Source organism: Colletotrichum truncatum, assembly GCF_014235925.2.
Source record: "Colletotrichum truncatum strain CMES1059 chromosome Unknown Contig_0006, whole genome shotgun sequence".
Taxonomy (NCBI): Eukaryota; Fungi; Ascomycota; class Sordariomycetes; order Glomerellales; family Glomerellaceae; genus Colletotrichum; species Colletotrichum truncatum.
The window spans coordinates 3,188,561-3,209,731 of NW_027222403.1; the positions used below are offsets into that span (position 1 = coordinate 3,188,561).

At 42.7% G+C, this 21,171-nt stretch overlaps 8 protein-coding genes across 8 annotated transcripts; 6 read left to right on the forward strand and 2 right to left on the reverse strand.

Annotated features, from left to right (window-relative positions):
- Window positions 1–1,868: 1,868 nt before the first annotated feature.
- On the forward strand, window positions 1,869–2,786 carry CTRU02_210148 (reverse transcriptase domain protein; the record flags this gene model as incomplete). Its single annotated transcript, XM_070205397.1, has 1 exon — window positions 1,869–2,786. The coding sequence occupies one exon, from the start codon at window positions 1,869–1,871 to the stop codon at window positions 2,784–2,786; it is 918 nt and encodes a 305-aa protein (XP_070061045.1).
- An 87-nt stretch (window positions 2,787–2,873) lies between these two features.
- Window positions 2,874–4,295, forward strand: CTRU02_210149 (reverse transcriptase domain protein; the record flags this gene model as incomplete). The annotated part of the gene is made up of 1 exon (XM_070205398.1): window positions 2,874–4,295. One exon carries the CDS (start codon window positions 2,874–2,876, stop codon window positions 4,293–4,295), a length of 1,422 nt encoding a protein of 473 aa, XP_070061046.1.
- Window positions 4,296–4,594: 299 nt separating this feature from the next.
- CTRU02_210150 (reverse transcriptase domain protein) lies at window positions 4,595–7,963 on the forward strand (the record flags this gene model as incomplete). Its single annotated transcript, XM_070205399.1, has 2 exons — window positions 4,595–4,918; window positions 4,970–7,963. The coding sequence occupies 2 exons, from the start codon at window positions 4,595–4,597 to the stop codon at window positions 7,961–7,963; spliced, it is 3,318 nt and encodes a 1,105-aa protein (XP_070061047.1).
- CTRU02_210151 (uncharacterized protein) lies at window positions 7,854–8,138 on the reverse strand (the record flags this gene model as incomplete). The annotated part of the gene is made up of 1 exon (XM_070205400.1): window positions 7,854–8,138. The coding sequence occupies one exon, from the start codon at window positions 8,136–8,138 to the stop codon at window positions 7,854–7,856; it is 285 nt and encodes a 94-aa protein (XP_070061048.1).
- A 921-nt stretch (window positions 8,139–9,059) lies between these two features.
- On the forward strand, window positions 9,060–9,428 carry CTRU02_210152 (uncharacterized protein; the record flags this gene model as incomplete). Its single annotated transcript, XM_070205401.1, has 1 exon — window positions 9,060–9,428. The coding sequence occupies one exon, from the start codon at window positions 9,060–9,062 to the stop codon at window positions 9,426–9,428; it is 369 nt and encodes a 122-aa protein (XP_070061049.1).
- Window positions 9,429–15,544: 6,116 nt separating this feature from the next.
- CTRU02_210153 (pth11-like integral membrane protein) lies at window positions 15,545–17,199 on the forward strand (the record flags this gene model as incomplete). Its single annotated transcript, XM_036733813.1, has 6 exons — window positions 15,545–15,739; window positions 15,794–15,830; window positions 15,883–15,950; window positions 16,006–16,038; window positions 16,093–16,433; window positions 16,491–17,199. 6 exons carry the CDS (start codon window positions 15,545–15,547, stop codon window positions 17,197–17,199), a joined length of 1,383 nt encoding a protein of 460 aa, XP_036574441.1.
- A 1,459-nt stretch (window positions 17,200–18,658) lies between these two features.
- Window positions 18,659–19,433, forward strand: CTRU02_210154 (uncharacterized protein; the record flags this gene model as incomplete). Its single annotated transcript, XM_036733814.1, has 2 exons — window positions 18,659–18,805; window positions 18,885–19,433. The coding sequence occupies 2 exons, from the start codon at window positions 18,659–18,661 to the stop codon at window positions 19,431–19,433; spliced, it is 696 nt and encodes a 231-aa protein (XP_036574442.1).
- A 364-nt stretch (window positions 19,434–19,797) lies between these two features.
- CTRU02_210155 (uncharacterized protein) lies at window positions 19,798–20,880 on the reverse strand (the record flags this gene model as incomplete). Its single annotated transcript, XM_036733815.1, has 1 exon — window positions 19,798–20,880. One exon carries the CDS (start codon window positions 20,878–20,880, stop codon window positions 19,798–19,800), a length of 1,083 nt encoding a protein of 360 aa, XP_036574443.1.
- Between the last annotated feature and the right edge of the window lie 291 nt (window positions 20,881–21,171).

A 21,171-nucleotide genomic window follows, 5' to 3' on the forward strand; every position in this document is an offset into this window, starting at 1 on the left:
TCTTGAAAGGTATAGTCTTATTTTTAATAATTCCTCCTTTATATTAGACTTATTCTCTTTTTATATTATTAAGCTAGTATATATATTCCTTCTTTTATTATAGTAGTCGTAGTCGGTTTACTACTTAAGGTAATATAAAATTTATTTCGGCTTTGCTATCGATAAGTGTTGGAACGGTAGGTAGGAATCTCGTAGATAGTACGATATCCTTATAACAGGGTATTAGAGTAAGGGAACTTGTACTTATGAAGTAGGGCTTTAATAGTAAAGAATGTATAGGCTTATATTGAAGCTGAGTTGGTTGAGGAACTAATAGCTAGCTAAGGGAGAGAATTAGGCTAGTTATATAGTAGTATAACGTCGCCTATAATAGCTAATATAGGAAGCTATAAGCTAGGTTTAGTATACGTAAGTATATACGTCAACTAGCTTATAAAGCAGCTTATAAATCAGACTAGAATCTTCTTTAACTAAATAGACTTTTAGATAAGGTTAAAGAGAGTATTCCATAGGGATCTGAATATCATATGTTTAAACTAGCAAGCAGCCATTCTTAGCTAGTTACTTTTGTAAGTCCTACTAAGTCTTAGATAAGACTAAATAGGATAAATAAGTAAAATAGAAGTATAATATACTTATACTTCTAACACATTATGTTAGGAATACTATAGCTTAAGAAGAATAACCCGTAGATAGATTAGAAAACAAGCTAACTTTATTAAGATAATAACGATCTAGTCCCTAAGCAGCCTTATAAAACCTAAGCTTTAAACAGATCTATCTAGTAAGGAATAGCAAAACGATATATCTACTACCTTAAGGTAAAAAAAGCTATATTACGATTATTAAAGCAAACAGATCTTAAACGAAAAGACGATCCCTTTCTATTTATCTTAAAAGAATATAAAGTCTACGAAAAACTCTTCGTAGCTAAACTAGAAACTAGACTACTTAAATATATAAACTTCGATTACAAAATCCTTATTAAGGAAGGGAAAGAACCTAAGTTTAATAAAATCTATAGACTTAACCTAATAGAAATAAAAGCTTTTAATAAATATCTCGACGAAAACCTTAAAAAAGGCTATATTAAAGAATTAATATTACTAGTAGGAAGCCTAATCTTATTTATATTAAAAAAAAACAGAAAACTACGACTATATATTGACTACCGAATACTTAATAAAATAACGATTAAAAACTAATACCTACTACTATTAATCGAAAAGCTATAACGACTCTTCTACAAAGCTAACTACTTTATAATACTAGACTTTAAAAGTACTTATGTTACGACCCGTCAGATGCACTTAACAGACCCACTGGGTCGGGCGGCTACGACAGGACATATGTACGTAGGATCACGGGAACAAGGGTAAACCTCTCGGCAAGGAAGAACTACGTTACAAGTCACGTGACAATCGACCAATCAGGACAGAGTCGACAGAGTCGACGAGCGACTCTGTAGACTCCTGTAAAGGACCAATCAGAAGAGAGTCGATAGAGTCGACGAGCGACTCTATAGACTCTCCAAGACATTGGGAAACGGGACTTGTATATAGACCAGGACTTGAGCATCTGCTCAAGCCCTCTAGATAGTTCTTCAGCAATCAACTTGTGATTCATCCTCGAATGACTTTCAGCTTACCTCTTAGTATTGTGAATACTAAGAACCTCGTTACCATAGTGTAAGACTGATCACCTTACCCTAACCCTACGATCTACCAGAACGACCTCTACGAACCAGTGTTAGTCTCTTACTGCACCTTCTGTTAGCAGAACCCTACTGTCAGATAGCTGGCCGTAACACTTTGATTGCTCCTGTTCAGTAAGTTGCCCTTTGAGACTAACGAACAGTATAAGACAAGATGTCTTCGCACGGAACTACCGAAAACCCTACTCCTGGAACCTCGTCCACGTCCGAGAGACGTATTCCCCAGAATCTGGCCCAAGAGATTCAAGACCAGGAAATGAAGGAGGAATCCGATAGCGATGACGACAATGAAGAACTTAAGCGGCAACTTGAGCGGAACAACAACGAGCTCAGGGAAATGAAAAACCTGTTCAACCAGAACGTCAAAGCCCTCAAGGAGCTACAGGAACAAGCCCGCCGCACCAAAGAACTAGAGAAGGAAGTCACAACCCTTCGAGCTGCCGCGAACGTCATATCAGCTCCTGTCGAAGGAAGAGAACGCCTTAAGCTCAACACCCCTACCACCTTCGACGGAACCCCTGGACAGCTCAAAGGATACTTGGTACAGATACGGACCTACCAAGCCTTCCACATCAACACGTTCCAGAACGATACCGAACGTGTCGTCCACGCCGCCACCTTCTTGAGAGGGAAGGCCCTCGCTTGGTTCGAACCCCTCCAACAAGAATGGCTGGACACCCCTATCGAGAGATACAGTCAAGAAGTGAAGGACATCTTTTTCAGCTTCAGTGGATATGTTAAAGCCCTTCAATCTCTCTTCTTAGACCCCGATGAGAAAAGACAAGCAGAAAGAGAACTGGCGAGCCTACGACAAAACAAATCAGCTACAATGTACGCCGCAGAATTTCGACGACTCGCAGCCAGACTCGACATGACCGACGAAAGCAAAGTCTTCGCTTTCTACCAGGGTCTCAAGGACGACGTCAAGGACGAAATGGCCAAAGTGGACACGCCACCTAGCTTCCTTGATTATGTCGAATACGCCATTAAGATTGACAACCGACTGTTTGAACGACGCAAGGAAAAAGGAGAAAAACGTCAAACAGCCAACTCAGGAAAGAAATACCAATAGCAACCTCAACACAAGTTCAACAACAAAAACCAGAACAACAGGAACAACAATCAGCAGAGCACCGCACATGGACAACACAGTAGACCCATGGACCTGAGCGTCGCGCAAAAAGACAAACCCAGACGCAGAGAATTCAAATGCTACAACTGCGACAAGCCAGGACACATGGCCAGACACTGCATACAGCCTAAGAAACTTACGGCAACCCCTAAGCAAGCCAACGCTGCAACCAAAATCCCTAGCCACGAAGAAAAGGGATGGACAGCCTGCTATGACAATGATTGCACTACGCACAGGCATGCAAAAGAGAATAGTGGATGGTACCCTCAAAACCCAGCAGGACGATCGGGATACGACACCACCAACATACCCAAGGCCATTGCTGTGATAGACCGATACACCGGTGGACCGGATTACACTAAGCAGCGACAAGAGCCACTCGACGACTGGGAACAAGCGAAGAAGGCCGCGGAACTCAACAACGCCTTCCAAGATGGTAGCATTGTGTACCAACCGGGACTCTTATGGGACATCCCACGCCTCGCCAACTATCGACAGACGAATGAAGTAAACACCCCGGAAAGTCTCTCAGAAGAAGAAGCCAGGAAACTCGAAGAAGAAAACGAGACAGCCATCAAACGGATACAAGACGCCATCAACTACACGATGCAAATTCGAAACAACAGCGAAGTTGGAGACACCCTCCAACACATGCGGAAAACCCGAGACCGCCGCATCGCACTACGCGGAAACACCCGAGGACAGTATCAACTCAAGTACAAAGCAACCCAATTTGTCTACCGACCCCAAAACGATGGAAAGACGGAACGAACCCTCGCGGTAGCCAGCAAATACGCCCGCAAAGCCACCGAGCAATTGGATGAAATGCTGAGACAACAACAATTCAGGGACGCCAGCACCCAGACCCGAGTATACCAAGCAAAGGACAACCTAAGCCAACGATGGAGCTCACCATATACCACGGTAGCCAGCGACTCGACCTTTGAATTGCCACAAAGAACCCGCGCTACTCCTCAACCCATCTCGGAATGGGCTGAAGACGTCGCAGACGGACCACCCTCGGCGGAAGTACGTCCACAAGGAACGTCGATAGACGATACCGACCCGGAAGACGCAGAAGAAGAACACCATCTCGACAGAATGGAAAAAATTAAGGAAGTACTAGAATACAAATACATCGACCCCCAAGACGACTGCCAACAGATCGCCTTCCATGCAGAAGAATATCATAACAAAATCCCTACAACAATCACACAAACCCGGGATGAAGAAATATTCTTGGAAGACGATCCCAGGATTACGACACAGCACAGAGAACACAAGGAGATAGCATGGATCTACTGCATCTTCGATCACTGCGCCTACCATCTCTTAAAGAAAGCAGAAAACGAACTATACCCCAAAAGAAAAGAAGAACTGCGAATCCGCAGAGCCCATGAGGAACAAGAACTCTCATATTGGGAAGTACGGGGAGAACCCGGAGAATAGAAAACCAACAACAATGGAATAGCATTCCTACGACCCAGCGTCGAATACCCTCAGAAGTGTGTGAACCACTTCACGGGAGTCTGGTGGAATTGCAGGGAAGACCTATGCAAACTCCACTACATTCCAAAAAGCGAAAGTTGGAGATTCCGACAACAAGAACTAGACAAGCAAGGACAGGACGGCGAGACGCCCAGCCCACCTCGTCTAGGAATCAGAGAAAGTAACCTCGGCAGAGACCGAAAGAAGGGCGAGAAGGCCCTCTACTCAAAAAACTAGGAGAGCCGCCTTGTCCGGGACACATGGCGAGCTCCCCCAGCAAGTCCCTATATGCTACATTCGACGACGACGCACAAATGAAGATCACAGTAAACCTGGGCGGATACACCACACAGGTCCTGATAGACTCAGGAGCCCAAGGAAACTTTATCGCACCCCGAATAGTGCAACAGCGAGAAATACCATGGAATCAGAAGCAAAACCCTTACCGACTAAGGAATGTGGAAGGGAAAGAAGTCGAGTATGGCGGAGGCAGCATTGATCAGGAGACAGCGCAACTCCCTTTGCTCTACCATGGCCATCAGGAGCTTATCAGCCTCGACATCACGGAGATAGGAAACCACGACGTTATCCTCGGAATTCCATGGCTACGAAGACATAACCCACAAATCGATTAGGTTACCGGCCGAATAAAATTCAATCCAGCCTCTGAGAAGCACTCGACGAAGGCCTCATGCGGATTACTAGCAGCAACCAGAGCAAGACCACGCCTGATGCTAAGGATAAAAGACATTGGCACTAGGACGCTAGCAGCCACGACGATTGACAAAGTCACGGAAGATCCAATGTCAAAGATACCTGTTGAATACAGGGTCTACAGCAAACTCTTTGCACCAGAACTCGAGACCGGATTACCGGAACACAGCAAGTGGGATCACAAGATCGAAATTAAGGAAGGACACGAACCCACCTTTAACAAAATATACCCACTCAACCAAGAAGAAATGAAAGCCTTAGACGAATGGCTTGACGAAAATCTTGCGAAAGGATTCATCAGACCTTCGAAATCACCCGCAGGATACCCCGTACTATTCGTACCAAAGAAGAACGGGAAGAAACGACTTTGTGTCGATTATCGACGACTCAACGATATTACGATCAAAGACTGTTACCCACTGCCCCTCATATCGGAACTAAGAGACCTACTCTACGAGGCCCAATGGTTCACAGCCTTGGACCTTAAAGGAGCCTACAACCTTATCCGAATTGCAGAAGGAGATGAGTGGAAAACAGCCTTCCGAACGAGAAGAGGACAGTTTGAAACGTTAGTCATGCCATTTGGACTCACCAACGCACCGGCTACATTCCAAACTATGATTAACCAAGTACTACGGGAATATCTGGACAAGTCTGTTGTTGTGTACCTCGACGACATCCTTATATTCTCCAAAACGTTGGAAGAACACAAGAAGCATGTCCACGAGATTCTCAAAGCACTCGAACAAGCGAAGCTACTTGTGGAACCAGAGAAGAGTCTGTTTCACAAACAGGAAGTAGAATTTTTAGGGTTCACAATCACGCCAGGCGTAATCAAGATGTCCCCTAACAAAATCAAGGCTGTGCAAGAATGGCCTACACCAGAAAACCCGAAGGACATACTATCCTTCTTAGGATTTGTCAACTTCTACCGAAAATTCCTCAAAGACTACTCCAAAACGATATTGCCTCTTACCGAACTCACTAAGAAAAATGCACCTTGGGAATGGACAGACAAACAACAGAAAGCGTTCCAAGAAGTCAAGGACAAGGTCACATCGGAACCCGTCATCCAGATTCCGAACCCTGAGAAGCCCTTCGAGCTCGAAACGGATGCTTCGAACGAAGCTGAAGGAGCGCAGCTAGGCCAAAGGGACGAGAACGGAGTCCTACACCCCTGTGGATTCTTTTCAAGGAAGTTCCAAGGACCTGAACTGAATTACCAGATCCATGATAAGGAACTTATGGCAATTATCGACGCATTCAAAGAATGGAGACCCCAACTATCAGGAACAAAGTACGAAGTAAAAGTGTACACGGATCACAAGAATCTGGCACACTTCACCACTTCGAAAGAGCTCAACAAACGACAAATCAGATGGTCAGAATTCCTCTCAGAATTCAACTTCAGAATCATCTACAGGAAAGGATCAGAAAACGGCAGAGCAGACGCGCTCAGCCGAAGACCCGATTACAAGGACGAAGTCCCAGAAGAAACTCAGGTTATCCTCAAAAAAGACAATGGCGACCTCGTACCCGCCGCGAAACTCTTAATGATCGGCGACCGTGTCAAGACCAGCACGACTGGAAGAATGACACACGACCAGATCAGGGAGATACACAGCGCACCCGCTCACGGTCACCAAGGAGTTACGAAAACCTGGAAACGAATTAGACAACACCACGACAAGCGAGTAACAAGAAAAGACGTCGCTGACGCAATCAAGGATTGCGAAGTCTGCGCAAAAAGTAAGCCCAGCAGACACAAACCATATGGAGAATTACAACCATTGCCAGCACCACCAGCACCCTGGCACTCAATCTCTCTAGACTTTATCGTCAAACTACCAAAATCGAGAGAACCACTCACTAAAGTACAGTACGACAGTATACTAGTGGTTGTGGATAGATTCACGAAGTACGCGTATTTCATACCATACTTGGAATCAAGCACGGCAGAAGACTTAGCATACACCTTTCTCAGGATCATTGTCAGCCAACACGGCCTGCCCCAGGAAATAGTATCAGACAGAGGATCAGTCTTTACGTCCAAGTTCTGGAGATCCCTGATCTCGCAGCTCGGAGCAAAGCACAGCCTCAGCACTGCCTTCCACCCGCAGTCCGACGGACAAACGGAAAGAATCAACCAGATCCTGGAAACGTACCTAAGGAGTTATGTGAACTACGACCAGGACAACTGGGTCAAGTTGTTACCAACCGCACAGTTCGCATACAACAGTTCAATAGGAGAAAGCACGCGAGAATCACCTTTCTTCCTCAACTATGGATTCAACCCTACCGCTTATGGAGAACCCCGAACCGGCTCTGCCGCGATAAAAGCAGTAGCAGACATCAAGAAACTTAAGGAAATCCAACAAAAACTACCCCAAGAACTCGAATTCGTACGGCAAAGAATGAAGAAACACGCCGACCGACATAGGGTGAGAGGCCCACCCCTAAAAGAGGGAGGTAGCGCCTACCTCATACGGCGAAACATCAAAACGAAACGACCTAGCGACAAACTCGACTTCAAAAAACTAGGACCTTTCGAAATCACGAAGAAAATTTCCGAAGTCAACTACGAGTTGAAACTACCGGAAACAATGAAATGTCACCCAGTCTTTCACGTCTCATTATTAGAACCAGCACCGGACGGTATACACACCGAAGACTGCATCATTGTGGAAACAGATGACACCGAATACGAAGTAGAACGCATTCTAGACTACCGGAGGAATGACGAAACAACAGAATACTTCATTAAGTGGAAAAACTATGGACACGAAGACGATTCGTGGGAACCAGCTAAGAACCTGGAACACGCTCAGGAAGAACTCCAACAATACTGGCACCAGAGGACGTCTCTGGACCCCAGTCGTCCAAACCGACGCCAGACCAATCCACGACGCCAATAGCACCCAGGGAATGAAGTGCACCCACAGTTTCCGAGCTAGCACTCTGCAAACCAAGAACCTCGGAACGATACTCATTCTCAACCTCCTCCACACGCCGCAAACCAGATCGAATGAGATCAGTCGCCTCACGATTGATGTCCTTGCGACGCCTTCGTAAACGACGAATCTTCGCCATAAGAGCTAACTGCTCTTCTTCAGCTTTCTCAAGCTCATCATCAATTTTATTTTCTGTTGCCGAACCCGAATGAGGGAAGCCGCGGAAGGACCGTGAATGTCGCAAGAATGCTTATCGGCAACGCAACGCGAACAACGAGAAGAATTAACTTCGGAAACGACGCAGTCGACACCGGCAGCCGCGCAACCGGAACAAGGGACAGGCATGATGAACCCGAACAAATCGACAAGCTGGCTAAGTTCCTTATAAGCCACAGGGTTCTTTGATTTGGATTTTTGAACGCGACCTGACATGATGTCAGCATCATGAATAAACAAGGAAGCACGATTGACGACTCCCCAACCTGGGAAGCCACGACCTACTTATGTTGGCCTTGAGGACAAGACCATCGAGGGGAGACCTGATGTTACGACCCGTCAGATGCACTTAACAGACCCACTGGGTCGGGCGGCTACGACAGGACATATGTACGTATGATTGATTGATTGATTGATTCCTACACGGTTATGAAGCCGCTCTTATGCTAGCAGCTATGCCCGGAAAGCGGGGTTTGGCAGACAGCCGAAGCATCGACGATAAACCGCGACGCCCCACTTCGCCCTGTTGTTGGATCAGGACCAGCTGTCCCCAAGCTCCCACTATGCTATCTATTCTTGTGTGTTTATGCCCTCTGTTGAAGATTGTTGTCCTCCTGCCTGCTCTCTCGCTTGGTGTTGCCTTCTAGAATCCTTCTTTCGCGTCCTCCTACTTCGGTTCTGTTGGTGCTAGGCACCATGTCTGGTTCTGTATACCTATAGTCTCCCCCCAGCCCTTAGCTTCGTCTCTTTATCTTGTCCGCATCCTCTCAGACTCGCATGTGCTATATCTCAGTTGAATCTGTAAATCTTTTTGTTGCCTCATGCTGGGTTCCTATGTGGCTCTATGTTTCCATCTTTCGACCACCACCTCCATCCACCGCCTGGAGTCGGACTCAATCCGCAAAACACAATGCTCCAACCGCTTCGATTCGTCCGATTACTAAGTATGAGAGCTCGTACACAGATTCCGCAGACATTGTCATACGTTGAAGGGGCGACAATCCTTCTTCGCGGAGGGGGCGACAGGGGACCAATCTGTCTGCAAACTGTAGTATTTTGTGGCATCGATCGTAGCATGCCTGGTGTCTGGTGCTTTCTCTATGCAGGAGGTGATACCGTTCTGTCGGGCTTGTCGTCGTTGTTGTCGCGGGACGTTGCAAACTTTGTCGGGGGTGATAGGCGACCCATAACCTATCGGTGGCTGTGGTGTTGATGTTTGTTTGGGCTTGGTCGTTGTGCTCACGTGATAGCCCGTGACTCAACCGCGGTGGTGTCGATGGTGTTGTCTATTGACGTGTCATACTTTGTGGCTTGCTCTCGAATTTTTCGTGGTCAGAGCCCGCCCGCGGCCACGAGCAGGCTCTTTGGGAGCAGAATCAATGCCGAGGATGACATTATGCCCAAAGTGACCTCTGAGAGCGCGAGCGGGCGTGGTTTGATCAATTTGATGCTGTTTTCAAAAATTTCGTTCTCGCTGTTGTTGATGTTTTTTTTCGACATATGTACGTAGGATCACGGGAACAAGGGTAAACCTCTCGGCAAGGAAGAACTACGTTACAAGTCACGTGACAATCGACCAATCAGGACAGAGTCGACAGAGTCGACGAGCGACTCTGTAGACTCCTGTAAAGGACCAATCAGAAGAGAGTCGATAGAGTCGACGAGCGACTCTATAGACTCTCCAAGACATTGGGAAACGGGACTTGTATATAGACCAGGACTTGAGCATCTGCTCAAGCCCTCTAGATAGTTCTTCAGCAATCAACTTGTGATTCATCCTCGAATGACTTTCAGCTTACCTCTCAGTATTGTGAATACTAAGAACCTCGTTACCATAGTGTAAGACTGATCACCTTACCCTAACCCTACGATCTACCAGAACGACCTCTACGAACCAGTGTTAGTCTCTTACTGCACCTTCTGTTAGCAGAACCCTACTGTCAGATAGCTGGCCGTAACAACTTATAACCTTATTAGAATAAAGCAAGGAGAAGAATAGAAGACCGCTTTTAGAATACGTAGAGGATATTTTAAATACCTTGTTATGCCTTTTAGTCTTACTAATACCTTAGCTACTTTCTAAAACATAATTAACTAAGTTTTTAAGAAATACGTAAATATCTTCGTAGTCGTTTACCTTAACGATATCTTTATCTTCTTACTAACGATAGAATAATATAAGGAGTATATATACCTTATGCTTTAAGCCTTCTAAGACGCTAAACTCCTAGTTAAACCTAAGAAAAGCATATTTTATACTTAAGAAGTAGAATACTTCGGATTTACTATTACTCCCGGATATATTAGTATATCTAAAAAGAAAGTTTAAGCCGTTAAAGAATAGCTAATACCGACAAACCTTAAGGAAGTCTAAGGATTCCTCGGATTTATTAATTTTTACTAAAAGTTTATTAGACTCTACGGAAAAATCAACATACCCCTTATAAACCTTAGTAAGAAAGACTAACTATTTAAATAGAAAGAAAAATAAAAAACCGCTTTTTAAATAATTAAGGACCGTATTACTAGCAAACTAGTCTTAATAATTCCTAACCTACTAAAATAATTCGAAGTAGAAATAAACGCTTTAGATTTCGCGCTAAGAGTATAATTATCTTAACAAGACTTAAAAAGACGCTTATACCCTTATAACTTCTTCTTACGCAAGCTTTATAGATCAGAACTTAACTACTAGATCTATAATAAAGAACTTATAGTAATTATCAAAGTATTTAAGGAATAGCAACCCTAACTCTTAGGAACTATCTACTAAGTACTTATATATATAGACTATAAAAACCTAGCCTACTTTACTACTTCGAAGGAACTTAATAAACGATAAATTAGATAGTTAGAATTCTTCTTAGAATTTAATTTCCGAATTATCTATCGGAAAAGATTAGAAAATAGTAAGGCTAACGCCTTTAGCTAACGACTAGACTATAATATCCTGGTACTAAACAAGACCTAGGTAATTCTTAAATATAATAAGAATAAAGACCTTATACCTATTATAAAACTCTTAATAATAGCTAGACGATCTAGTACTAGCTTGACTAGCAAACTAAATAATAAAGTAATTATAAAGTTTTATACTCGGCTAGTATATAGTTACTAAGAAATTATAAAAACCTAGAAATAACTATAATAATAATATAGAGAAAAGGTTACTAGAGAACGTATTATAATAGTAATTAAAGATTATAAGGTTTACCTTAAAAGCAAACTAGCCTAATACTAACCTTATAGATTATTATAACCTTTGCCTATACTATAAACTGCTTAGTACTTTATATTACTCGACTTTATTATCAAACTACTAAAGTCTCGAAAACCCTTTATAAAAGTCTACTTTAATAGCGTTCTCGTTATCGTTGATAGACTTACGAAGTACGCCTACTTTATCCTATATAAGGAAGTAAGCAACGCCGAAGAATTCGCCTATATATTCCTTAAGTATATTATCGCTAATTACGGAATACCTAAGGAAATTATATTAGATAAAGATAAAATCTTTACTTCTAAATTTTAGAAATTAATTATATTATAACTCGGTATTAAGTAAGTAATATCTACCGTATTTTACTTATAAACCGATAGATAAATAGAAAAAGTTAACTAAATCCTCGAAACCTACCTTTACGCCTATATTAATTATAACTAAAATAATTAAGTAGTACTCCTACTAATAGCCTAATTTACTTATAATAGCATAATCGGAAAAAGTACTAAGGAATCCCCCTTCTACCTTAACTACGGATTTAAACTAACTACTTATAGAAAACCTTAAGCTAGCCTAGTAGTACTTAAGGATATCGCTATAATTAAATAAATTAAGGATATCTAAGATAACGTATATAAAGAACTCGAATTCGTACGATAACGAATAATAAAATTTAGTAATAAACGAAGGATTAAGGGACTAACGTCCCACACCCACTTCTGGGCACCCCCCACATTTGGGCACCCCATTTACACCAAAAACGCCGTTTTTCGAAATTCTATATTAAACTAACTACTATACTTACTAAGAAAAGAAAATATATATAAACTATGTTAAGTATAATTATAGCCATCTAATTTTTTATAAAGGTTTAAATATAATAATAGTTATAATATAGAAGTTTAAAACTAAAAGCTTTAAAATGTTAGTAGATACTAGTAACTTACTAGTATTCCTTAACATTAGAAAAATATATTTTCGCTCATATATACTTATTTAAAAAATCTAGGAAATTAATATTTATACTTATTAAAAGTATATAATTATATCTAAAAGAGATTTAAAAGTACTACTTTAGTAAATATAGTATAATTAAGGGTTAAAATTCTATAATAGAAACTTTTCTTAAGGGAAATTTTAAAATATTATTCTAAGCTTAAAGAATTTTTTACTAAGTATAAGAATATATAAATCTACTATATCTTACTTAAAAATTCTAATCATATTAGTTAAATATCTCTACCTATTTTATATATTAAGATATAGGCTAGGTAAATTAGTATTATAAATTAAACCTTGAATTTATAATACTTATTATTAATAATACTAGTATATAGCTACTTAAGTATTATAATTAAGTCTTAATCTATTTAACATATATTTATTCTCTTTAATAAGTAAAGTATTTAGTTTAATATAGAATTTCGAAAAACGGCGTTTTTGGTGTAAATGGGGTGCCCAAATGTGGGGGGTGCCCAGAAGTGGGTGTGGGACGTTAACCTTAAAAGAAAGAGATAGCGCCTACCTTATATAGCAAAATATTAAAATAAAACGACTAAATAACAAACTAGACTTTAAAAAACTTAAACCTTTTAAGATCCTCCGAAAAGTTTTACTAATTAATTACAAACTTAACCTACCTAACATAATAAAGTATTTTCTAATATTCTATATTTCGCTACTTAAACTAATACTATAAGGATTATAGATAAATAACCTTATTATTATAGAAAATAATAAACTAAAGTATAAAGTTAAACGAATTATTAACTACCTTAAAAAACTAGAAAGATACTAATACTTTATTAAGTAGAAAGGATATAGTTATAAAGATAATATATAGGAACTAGCTAAAAACATTACTAATATAAAAGATAAACTTATAACCTATTAGTAATAATACTAAGAACGAGAAATAACGCTAGCAACGCTAGTAATAATAACCTTAATAAATACTACTGGTTACTAATATATTAAGCAACCTTATAAGTATATATAACTACTAACGGAAGTAGATACACTATAATAAAGAAAACTATTTATTCGCCTAGGAATACTAGAAAGCAACTAAAAACTATTAAAAGATACTAATTATAAATCCCTTAATAAAAGGCTAAGATCTATAAACTCCTTACTAATACTAAAACTTACTTAATCCGGATTATTCTCTATACTTTAAAACTAAAGATTACTAACTATACTATTCTTATAAGCATCTAATATAAGAAGAACGTTATCCTCTTCTAACTTTTATATCTTTTAAGAAAACGTCTTTATATACTACTTCTTTACTTTCTTCTAAATCGCGCAGATCCGTAATAATCGACTAGCCGCTTTAGCTACCTCGGCTTAAACCCGTGCTAACTTTTTATAAAGATCTAGCAGTATATCACTAGCCTACTCCTCCTTCTCTTCCTACTCCTAACGCTAATCGCTTAGCCTTTTTACTATAACTAATTAGTATATATATAAGCATATAAACGCTATAAAGACTTATAACTAGACGCTATTACGAGACTATTATAAAGACGCTTTAGGTTTCTATAACCTTAATAAGTTTTTACGCCTTCTGCTATCTAATATATACGCTTTATATAGAAGTAGTAAGTATATAGCATAACGTCGTCAGAACTAAAGCGATAAAAAACGTCTTTATAAGCAGAACGAAGTACTAACTTAGATTATTTTGATTTTTAAATATAACCTAACATAGTATTAGCATTATAAGTAAATCGGGAAGTATAATTAACAAATCCCTAACCTAGGACTAACGACCTACTTATATTAGGTCTTAAGGATAAGACCTTTAGAGAAAAGACTTAATATTACGACCTATAAATAAGGATAATAGCTAAACAATCTACTTAGACGTTAGGCGGCTATAACAAGATATTTATACTATAGAATTATAAGAATAACAAGGACTTACTTAGAAACGGAAGAACTATAGTATAAGTTACGTAACGATAAGATAAGAGATTAGATCCGTACGCTAAGAATATAGAGTCCGTCCTTAGCATATACAGGATCTATATAAATAAAGAACAAACCCCGTCAAGATTAGGAATAGTAAAATAAACAAAAGGTACTATTTAGACTTATATATAATATAACCTAAGCTCGACTTATAGTCAGACTTCTATAGCTCTTTAGTAATTAACTTTATATTTATCCTTAGGATACTTTTAGCTTACCTTTACTACGAATACTTATTAAGCCTAAGATTAATTACCTTAGCCTCTGACTACCGATCTACGACATAGCCTATAACCTACGAACCAGACTTACAACACGATAATACTGTTTACTAGCGTCAATCCCTAACTTCTATTAGCAGACCCTACTGTCGGATAGCTAACCGTAACAAAAAGCTCAAAAAATCGGAAAAAAAAATCAAAAATAGAGAAGATAAAAGAAAACAGAAGTATAATAAAAGATAAAAACTAAATCTCTATAAAACAGTATAGAGAGCGTTATAAATTTCTATATAGTAGGGGTTATATACCTAAACTCTGCTTAGCGTAGGGAAAAGGAAGAAGTTCTAGGCCTTACTGAATTCCTATTTATTTATCGATTTACGCGCATAGACTATATACCTAATCAACCGGAACCGGAAGATCTAACCTCCGACGGATTATTATAGAGCCTCGTAGGGGGCTGTAGTTCTATATAGTAAACCCTTATTTCCTAAAAAGGCAAATGCCTACCTAGAAATATACAAAAACAAAAATCGTTTTACGCGAGATTACATATGTTTACGCTTATGGGGTGTTCCTATCACTACCTTGAATTTTGACCCAGTGCGCCCTGCGGACTGCCGTAGTTAGGGGGTCAAAGCCGACGTCAAGTAGCGTACAGAGCGTACCCCCATTCTTTGTAACAGCTTCTTCTTTCATCGCCCGACTGACCGTTTGAATCGTAGCCACCCCAGCCTCTCTCTCTTTGTTGTTCGACGAACAAGATCGACTACATATTATTGTGAGTGTTCGAAGTCAGTGAAATGGCCGTTATGGCGGCCGGTTCTAGCAACCGCTTTTAGGACCTACAACAGCTGTAGATTACACGGCAGCTGTGGCTCCCTCGCGCGAGGGAAAGAAATGGCAGCCATGGACGAAGACCTGGTGATGGTGGGTACAGAAGAGCCCGCAGTGAATGTGAACGAGACAAGACAACCTGTAGTTATTGGGGTTACTACCACCGTTCTCTCTCTGGCGACATTTTTTACGATTTTGAGAATATACGTTCGCGCATTCATATTAAGGAAATGGGGACCGGATGATTCTGCTCTCGTGGTTTCATTTGTAAGTGTCGGGAGAGATCAAGGTGGGACGCTCATCGGCTAACAATGAATATAGGTCCTTGTCTTTCTTACCGGTTTATTAATGCTCATCAGTAAATCACCAACGAAGCGACACATCGTACTGGCCTGGCTGACTATTCGCAGACACACATTACGGAGACGGCTTGCACGTAGTCAGACTTTCTCGATGGGAATACTTGAAGACGCAAGAGGTATGGAAATCTTGTCGCACTTGGCTGTTACAAATAGGTTTAACCCGGTGTATAGATAGCAATTGCTGCTGTCGCCCTCTATCAAGCTGTAAGTACAAACCATGTCTTATTTTGGCTCGCATAGTGAAAACTGACCTCCCAGGCATTCCCGTTGATCAAGTCCACGTTTCTCTTACAGTATCGACGGGCATTCCCTTTGCCACCTTTCCAGAAGCTCTGCAACATATTCATCTTATTTATCATAACCTTCGGAATTACGCAAGTCGTATCTATATGTCTTGCATGCATACCTCTACGAAGTTTGTGGGACTCGACAGTTCCTGGCCGGTGCATAAAGCTCCTCGACTGGTGGCTAATTGGCTCTTCGATCAACCTCGTTACCGACATTGTCATCTTTTGCATGCCATTGCCGCTCCTACAGACCTTGCCTCTTGTTATGAAACAGAAGGTCGTGCTGACGGCGATATTTGGGCTTGGATTCTTGTAAGTGTCTTGCACTCAAACGATCCGCTTGGTTGCATGCGGCCTTACAGTCAACAGCACCTGCGCAATATCCGTAATCCGAATCACTACGCTCAAAACCTCAGCGGCCTCGCCCGACCCTACCTACAATTCTGTCGTAGCTGGAGTATGGTCAATTACAGAACTCAGCTGCGCCATCATTTGCGTCTGTGTGCCTACCCTCAGGCCACTTCTCGGCGCCCAGAGCCCTTCGTCGAAAACGCGAAACTATCCCCAGCGAAATATAGACGACAGTGCAGATACGGAGTTGTCAAATCGATTCACTAGCGGTGTAATGTCCCTGAAGAGACGGTCAAAAATATCATATGGCGGGGCGCAAGAGCGGATCGAGGATCCCGAGAATCCGAGGACAGTGATTGAATATGCAAGAAGGTTCTTGGGGGTCACGACACCCCCAGAAACGCATGTGAAGGAGACTCGAGGGGCCCGTGCGGCTTTGAGGAATGATACGGCGATGACTTTGCCTCTGGCAAGAGTTGACACGGAGGACGGAGTCGGATTTTTATCGATACCAGGAGCAGATCGGGAACCGGAATTGCCTACACCACTCAAGCCGCCACCTAGAGGACACATCGATAAGAGCAATCGAAACAGCGAGGGCGGTTATTTCGGAGCGGTGGTTTGGGATTCAATGGGACGGCCGAGTCTTCCAAAGTCTGCTTCGTCGCGGAAAAGCAGGAGCCCGAGAGATGAAGAAGAAGACTCTTCACGAAGTAATGATAGATGACAGCGAAACAAAGACTATGTACGAATGTTCCTTGAACATCTCGAACAGATGCCTATTGTTGTACGGCCCACTAAAATTCAGTATTTTACCCAGTTATGGGACTAATTCGCGAAAGGTAAGAAGGTTGCTGCGTTGTCGCGAGTTCAAAGCCGTACATGACAAGAATAGTTATGACGTTAATCAGAAAGAGAGATTTTGGAACATTGCATTAAGAAAAACTCGACATAACTGACCATATTCCGAGGACCCTTCGAGGTGGCCAACTTCGTCTATCGATTTGTTCGTGTCGACAAGGCAGTTTGTGTGCGTGTCTGTATTGGTGGCCTCGTCCACTAGCACTATGAGTATTTCTCTTGATGTAGTTAGAAACGAGGAATCATCCCTGCTGGCATGTGCTGATTTCTCATCACAATGTCGTGATTGCTAAGATTTTCGACCGAGCGGACTAAAAAGTAACGAGAGTATCAACCAACTCAAACTGGATGGCGGCTGTCTCCTAGGTCTCAAAATCCTGGTTTAAAAGTGACCGGAAGGTTAAATATCTCGCAACAGCAGGAAGGAAAGATATTGCATGCCGGCCAAGTAAAAGAAGGTTTCCGGAGTCTCGAGAATTCAACTTCAAGCGGTTGTCAAGAGGAGCTCGAGCCTTAAACTTACACTAGCACCCTGCACTTCGCTTTCACGTCTCCACAACGTGGCAAGGCGCACTCGGTTTCTGGAAAGATCGCCAAAAGGCTGACTTCGTCGTCAGCGCCTGTCAGGCTAACAGATGAACGTCTAAAACGCCGTCAAAACCCGGAATAATGGGCCCTAAACCCAGATCGCTCAGGGTCCATTGGGCGCCCAGACCCAAAGAAATGCGTGTCAACTGGTCTTGGCGACAACGGCAGTTATATGGGATGACGGACAAGGTGGCAAGACATGGAGATTTTTCAGAGAACCGCAATGAGAAAAAGAGCAAGGATAACTCTATTAGGTGGATATTAATATGCTTAGTTGTTGGCGCATTGTGTGGGCTATGTGTATTCAGTGGGAAACCGAAACCGAGGTGGCTGTTTTTTTTGGGGGGGGAGGCTGAGCACCGCGTACTGTAAAATAGCGGGCTCCTTTCAACACCAAGCAGTAAAACAAGGTGAGCCGCTTGCTCACTCTAAAAGCGAGACCGAGGAAAGTCCATTCTACAACCGCAAGCTGCGGCTGTGTAGGCGGCCCATGAAATTCGGTCTTTATGAGAAATGCGGTATCAAATTTCTGTGAAATCACGGAATACGTGGAAAGCGAAACAGATGGCTTGTCTATATAGATAATGATTCTCCCATCGCTATTTGTAGTTTAAAAACAGAGAAACCAACAGTCTAGATTCGATCAGCATCCAGCCTCACTTCTCTATCAAGCTTCCAGCCACAACCATTTACACCACGGCTTTAGTTTCAGTTTCAACTTCCGGAAGCTCTTCAAAATGATGGCTCTATTCTCCCCCAAACTAAAGTTCCCCATTCACATGGTCCAGCTCGTTCTGGTCGCAGCGGCTCTTGGTCTTTCCGTAGCACGCATATTCATGCCGAACAGACCTAGGGGAAGGTCAGGTACGATGGCGTTGGGCATGGTAAGTCATTTCCTTCAAAAGACTGGCAATGTCCAGGGTTACACCAGCTTGGCAGTCACTAACTTCAACCGTTGAATAGGCTGCGAAGTCCCTTGTAATCATCCTGTACCAAGTCCTCACCGAACACGTTTCGTCATTCAAACGCTGGGCAAGCGTGAAAGCCAACTTGATCCTTAACGCCATGGAAGTCGTCTTTTGGGCCGCGGTGGTGTACATGGGAATTCAGTCGCAGACGCAACAAGCCTGTATCGGAACGAGCTGCACGCTTGGCTGGGTAGTTGTTGTCTTTGGTATCCTTTTGAGCATGATTGCGGGGCACACGACCATCATCTCGTGGCTCGATTTCCGTTACTTTAAGGCGAATGGAGTGCGCCGTGGTGCCATGTCTGCTCCGCTTCCGAGCCGTGATGAGGAGGGGCGGTCTGTCGAAGGTGTGCAAATTCAGGAGATTCAGCGGGAGGGAAGAAAGCCACAAGAGTATACGCAGCAGCAGCAACAGCAGGTTTATGCTCAACAACAAGCATATGGCCAGCAACAGGTTTACGACCAACAAGCCTATGAGCAACCGACGTACCCTCAACAAACATACGGACAACAATACACTCATCAATCGTACGGAAGACAATGAATAATGGGTAGATGGGTTAACTACAAGGGTGGCGGGTATATAAAAAGCCCACGCTAGACGGAAGAGCAAAGGATTTGGGAGGGGACGTTTCATTTGTGATACCAGCGACAGGCGAAGGGACCTGTAGGATGGGTAGGCCAAGGCAGGCGCAATGGCATATAGAAGGAATATGAATATTTCCTTTGTAAAGCTGTTTTACTTGGATTTTATGTTGGTCACACAGAACTTTAGGGGCATCTTCAAGCAAAACAGTAAAAGAGTTGGGTGCAGCATGAAATACCATAACCTTGTTGACATTGCTACAACAACCTTTATCAATTTCTAACAGTGACATTTTCTTCTGTCCTGTTATTATAGGTCCCTGTTAACGACGTGTGCGAAGAAATTCATCGAAAGTGCCACTCAAACAGAACACCTTCGATAACCGCCTTCCGCCACCGGAGCTCCTGCGCCGGAACGTACGGGACCTACCGTCCATCAGCACCCGCCTTTCCTCTGCACGCGTCAAGTTCGGCCGACGCCTCAGACAGTTGCTGAAGCGACTTCCGCCATTAGCATGATGCCTGTCATGAGCCCGGGATGACCCTCGTGACGGGGTCCGGTCACTGTCTGTGTCCCGTTGCTCCTTTGGCTGAAGAAGCGGCGCATGGGACGACATTGATGACTCAATGCGAGGCTGAACATCTTCCTCACCCTCTATCCATCCCCAATCACCCACGGACTCTTCATCATCGTCCCTCAATCCCGCATTGTAAAACATCTCCACAGTCTCCGGGTGCGCTGTTGTAAAAACAAGCCAGAATGCCGGGTCTCTCACACTCGAAATCCTCGCACCCATCAAACTTTGTTCCGGCATGTGACTCTCGCAGATGCGCTCCAATAACCACACGGCGTCTCCCGCTAATTTCTCTCTGTACCGCCACGGTTCCGATTCCCTCCCATCGATATACCTCATGGCGATCTGGTTCAACAAAGCTGGCATGGTCAGAACTTGCGTCGTAACATCGTTCCCACCGAATGCCATACCGACCGTTTCTAGTCTGTCGAATCTGTGGCTCTGGTCCATTGCCAAGTACTTAACCCAGATTTTCCAGACCTCGTCGCCAGCAACCGTGACGCCAATCACGTCGGGTTCTGAGGAATAGGTAGACATGCCGCCTGCCACAGCCCAAGATTTGATGACGTCTTTGGTATGGGTTGGACATATTATGCTGACGTATACGGGGAGGCGGTCGGTGAAGCCATAGGCAATCATGGCTGCGGTGCCGCAGACGGCATATTGGACGTGAGAAAAGGTTTGACCGATGCGGTACAATATTTCGTGGACTGTGGCTAGGCTCATGCGAGGCTGTGGTAAGGAAGAGGGCGATTGTAGACCCATAGCATCGGGGACATCAGAAGCACAGCCTGTTTCTGAAAGGGTATATTGGTGTGGGCTTTCGTTCATTACTGTTTGATAGTTATGTTCCCATAACAAGTCAGACGGGTGGGAAGAAAATTTGAGAGCGTAGAAGGAACAGATGGGACTCAAGTCTAGTGAAAGTTTCCTTTCTTTTGAACATATGTGGTAGGTCGGTCGTTCTCGGGCTTTCTACCGAAATTTTGTTTCTACAATGCTCTTAGCTCTGACTTCACCATGGTTCTTAAGTGTGAGGAAGCGCTAAACAAGATGCCAAGAGGCTGAAGGTGTGCTGTCCTACTGACAGTGTCTCTCAGAGTCACTATCTTTGGACAATGG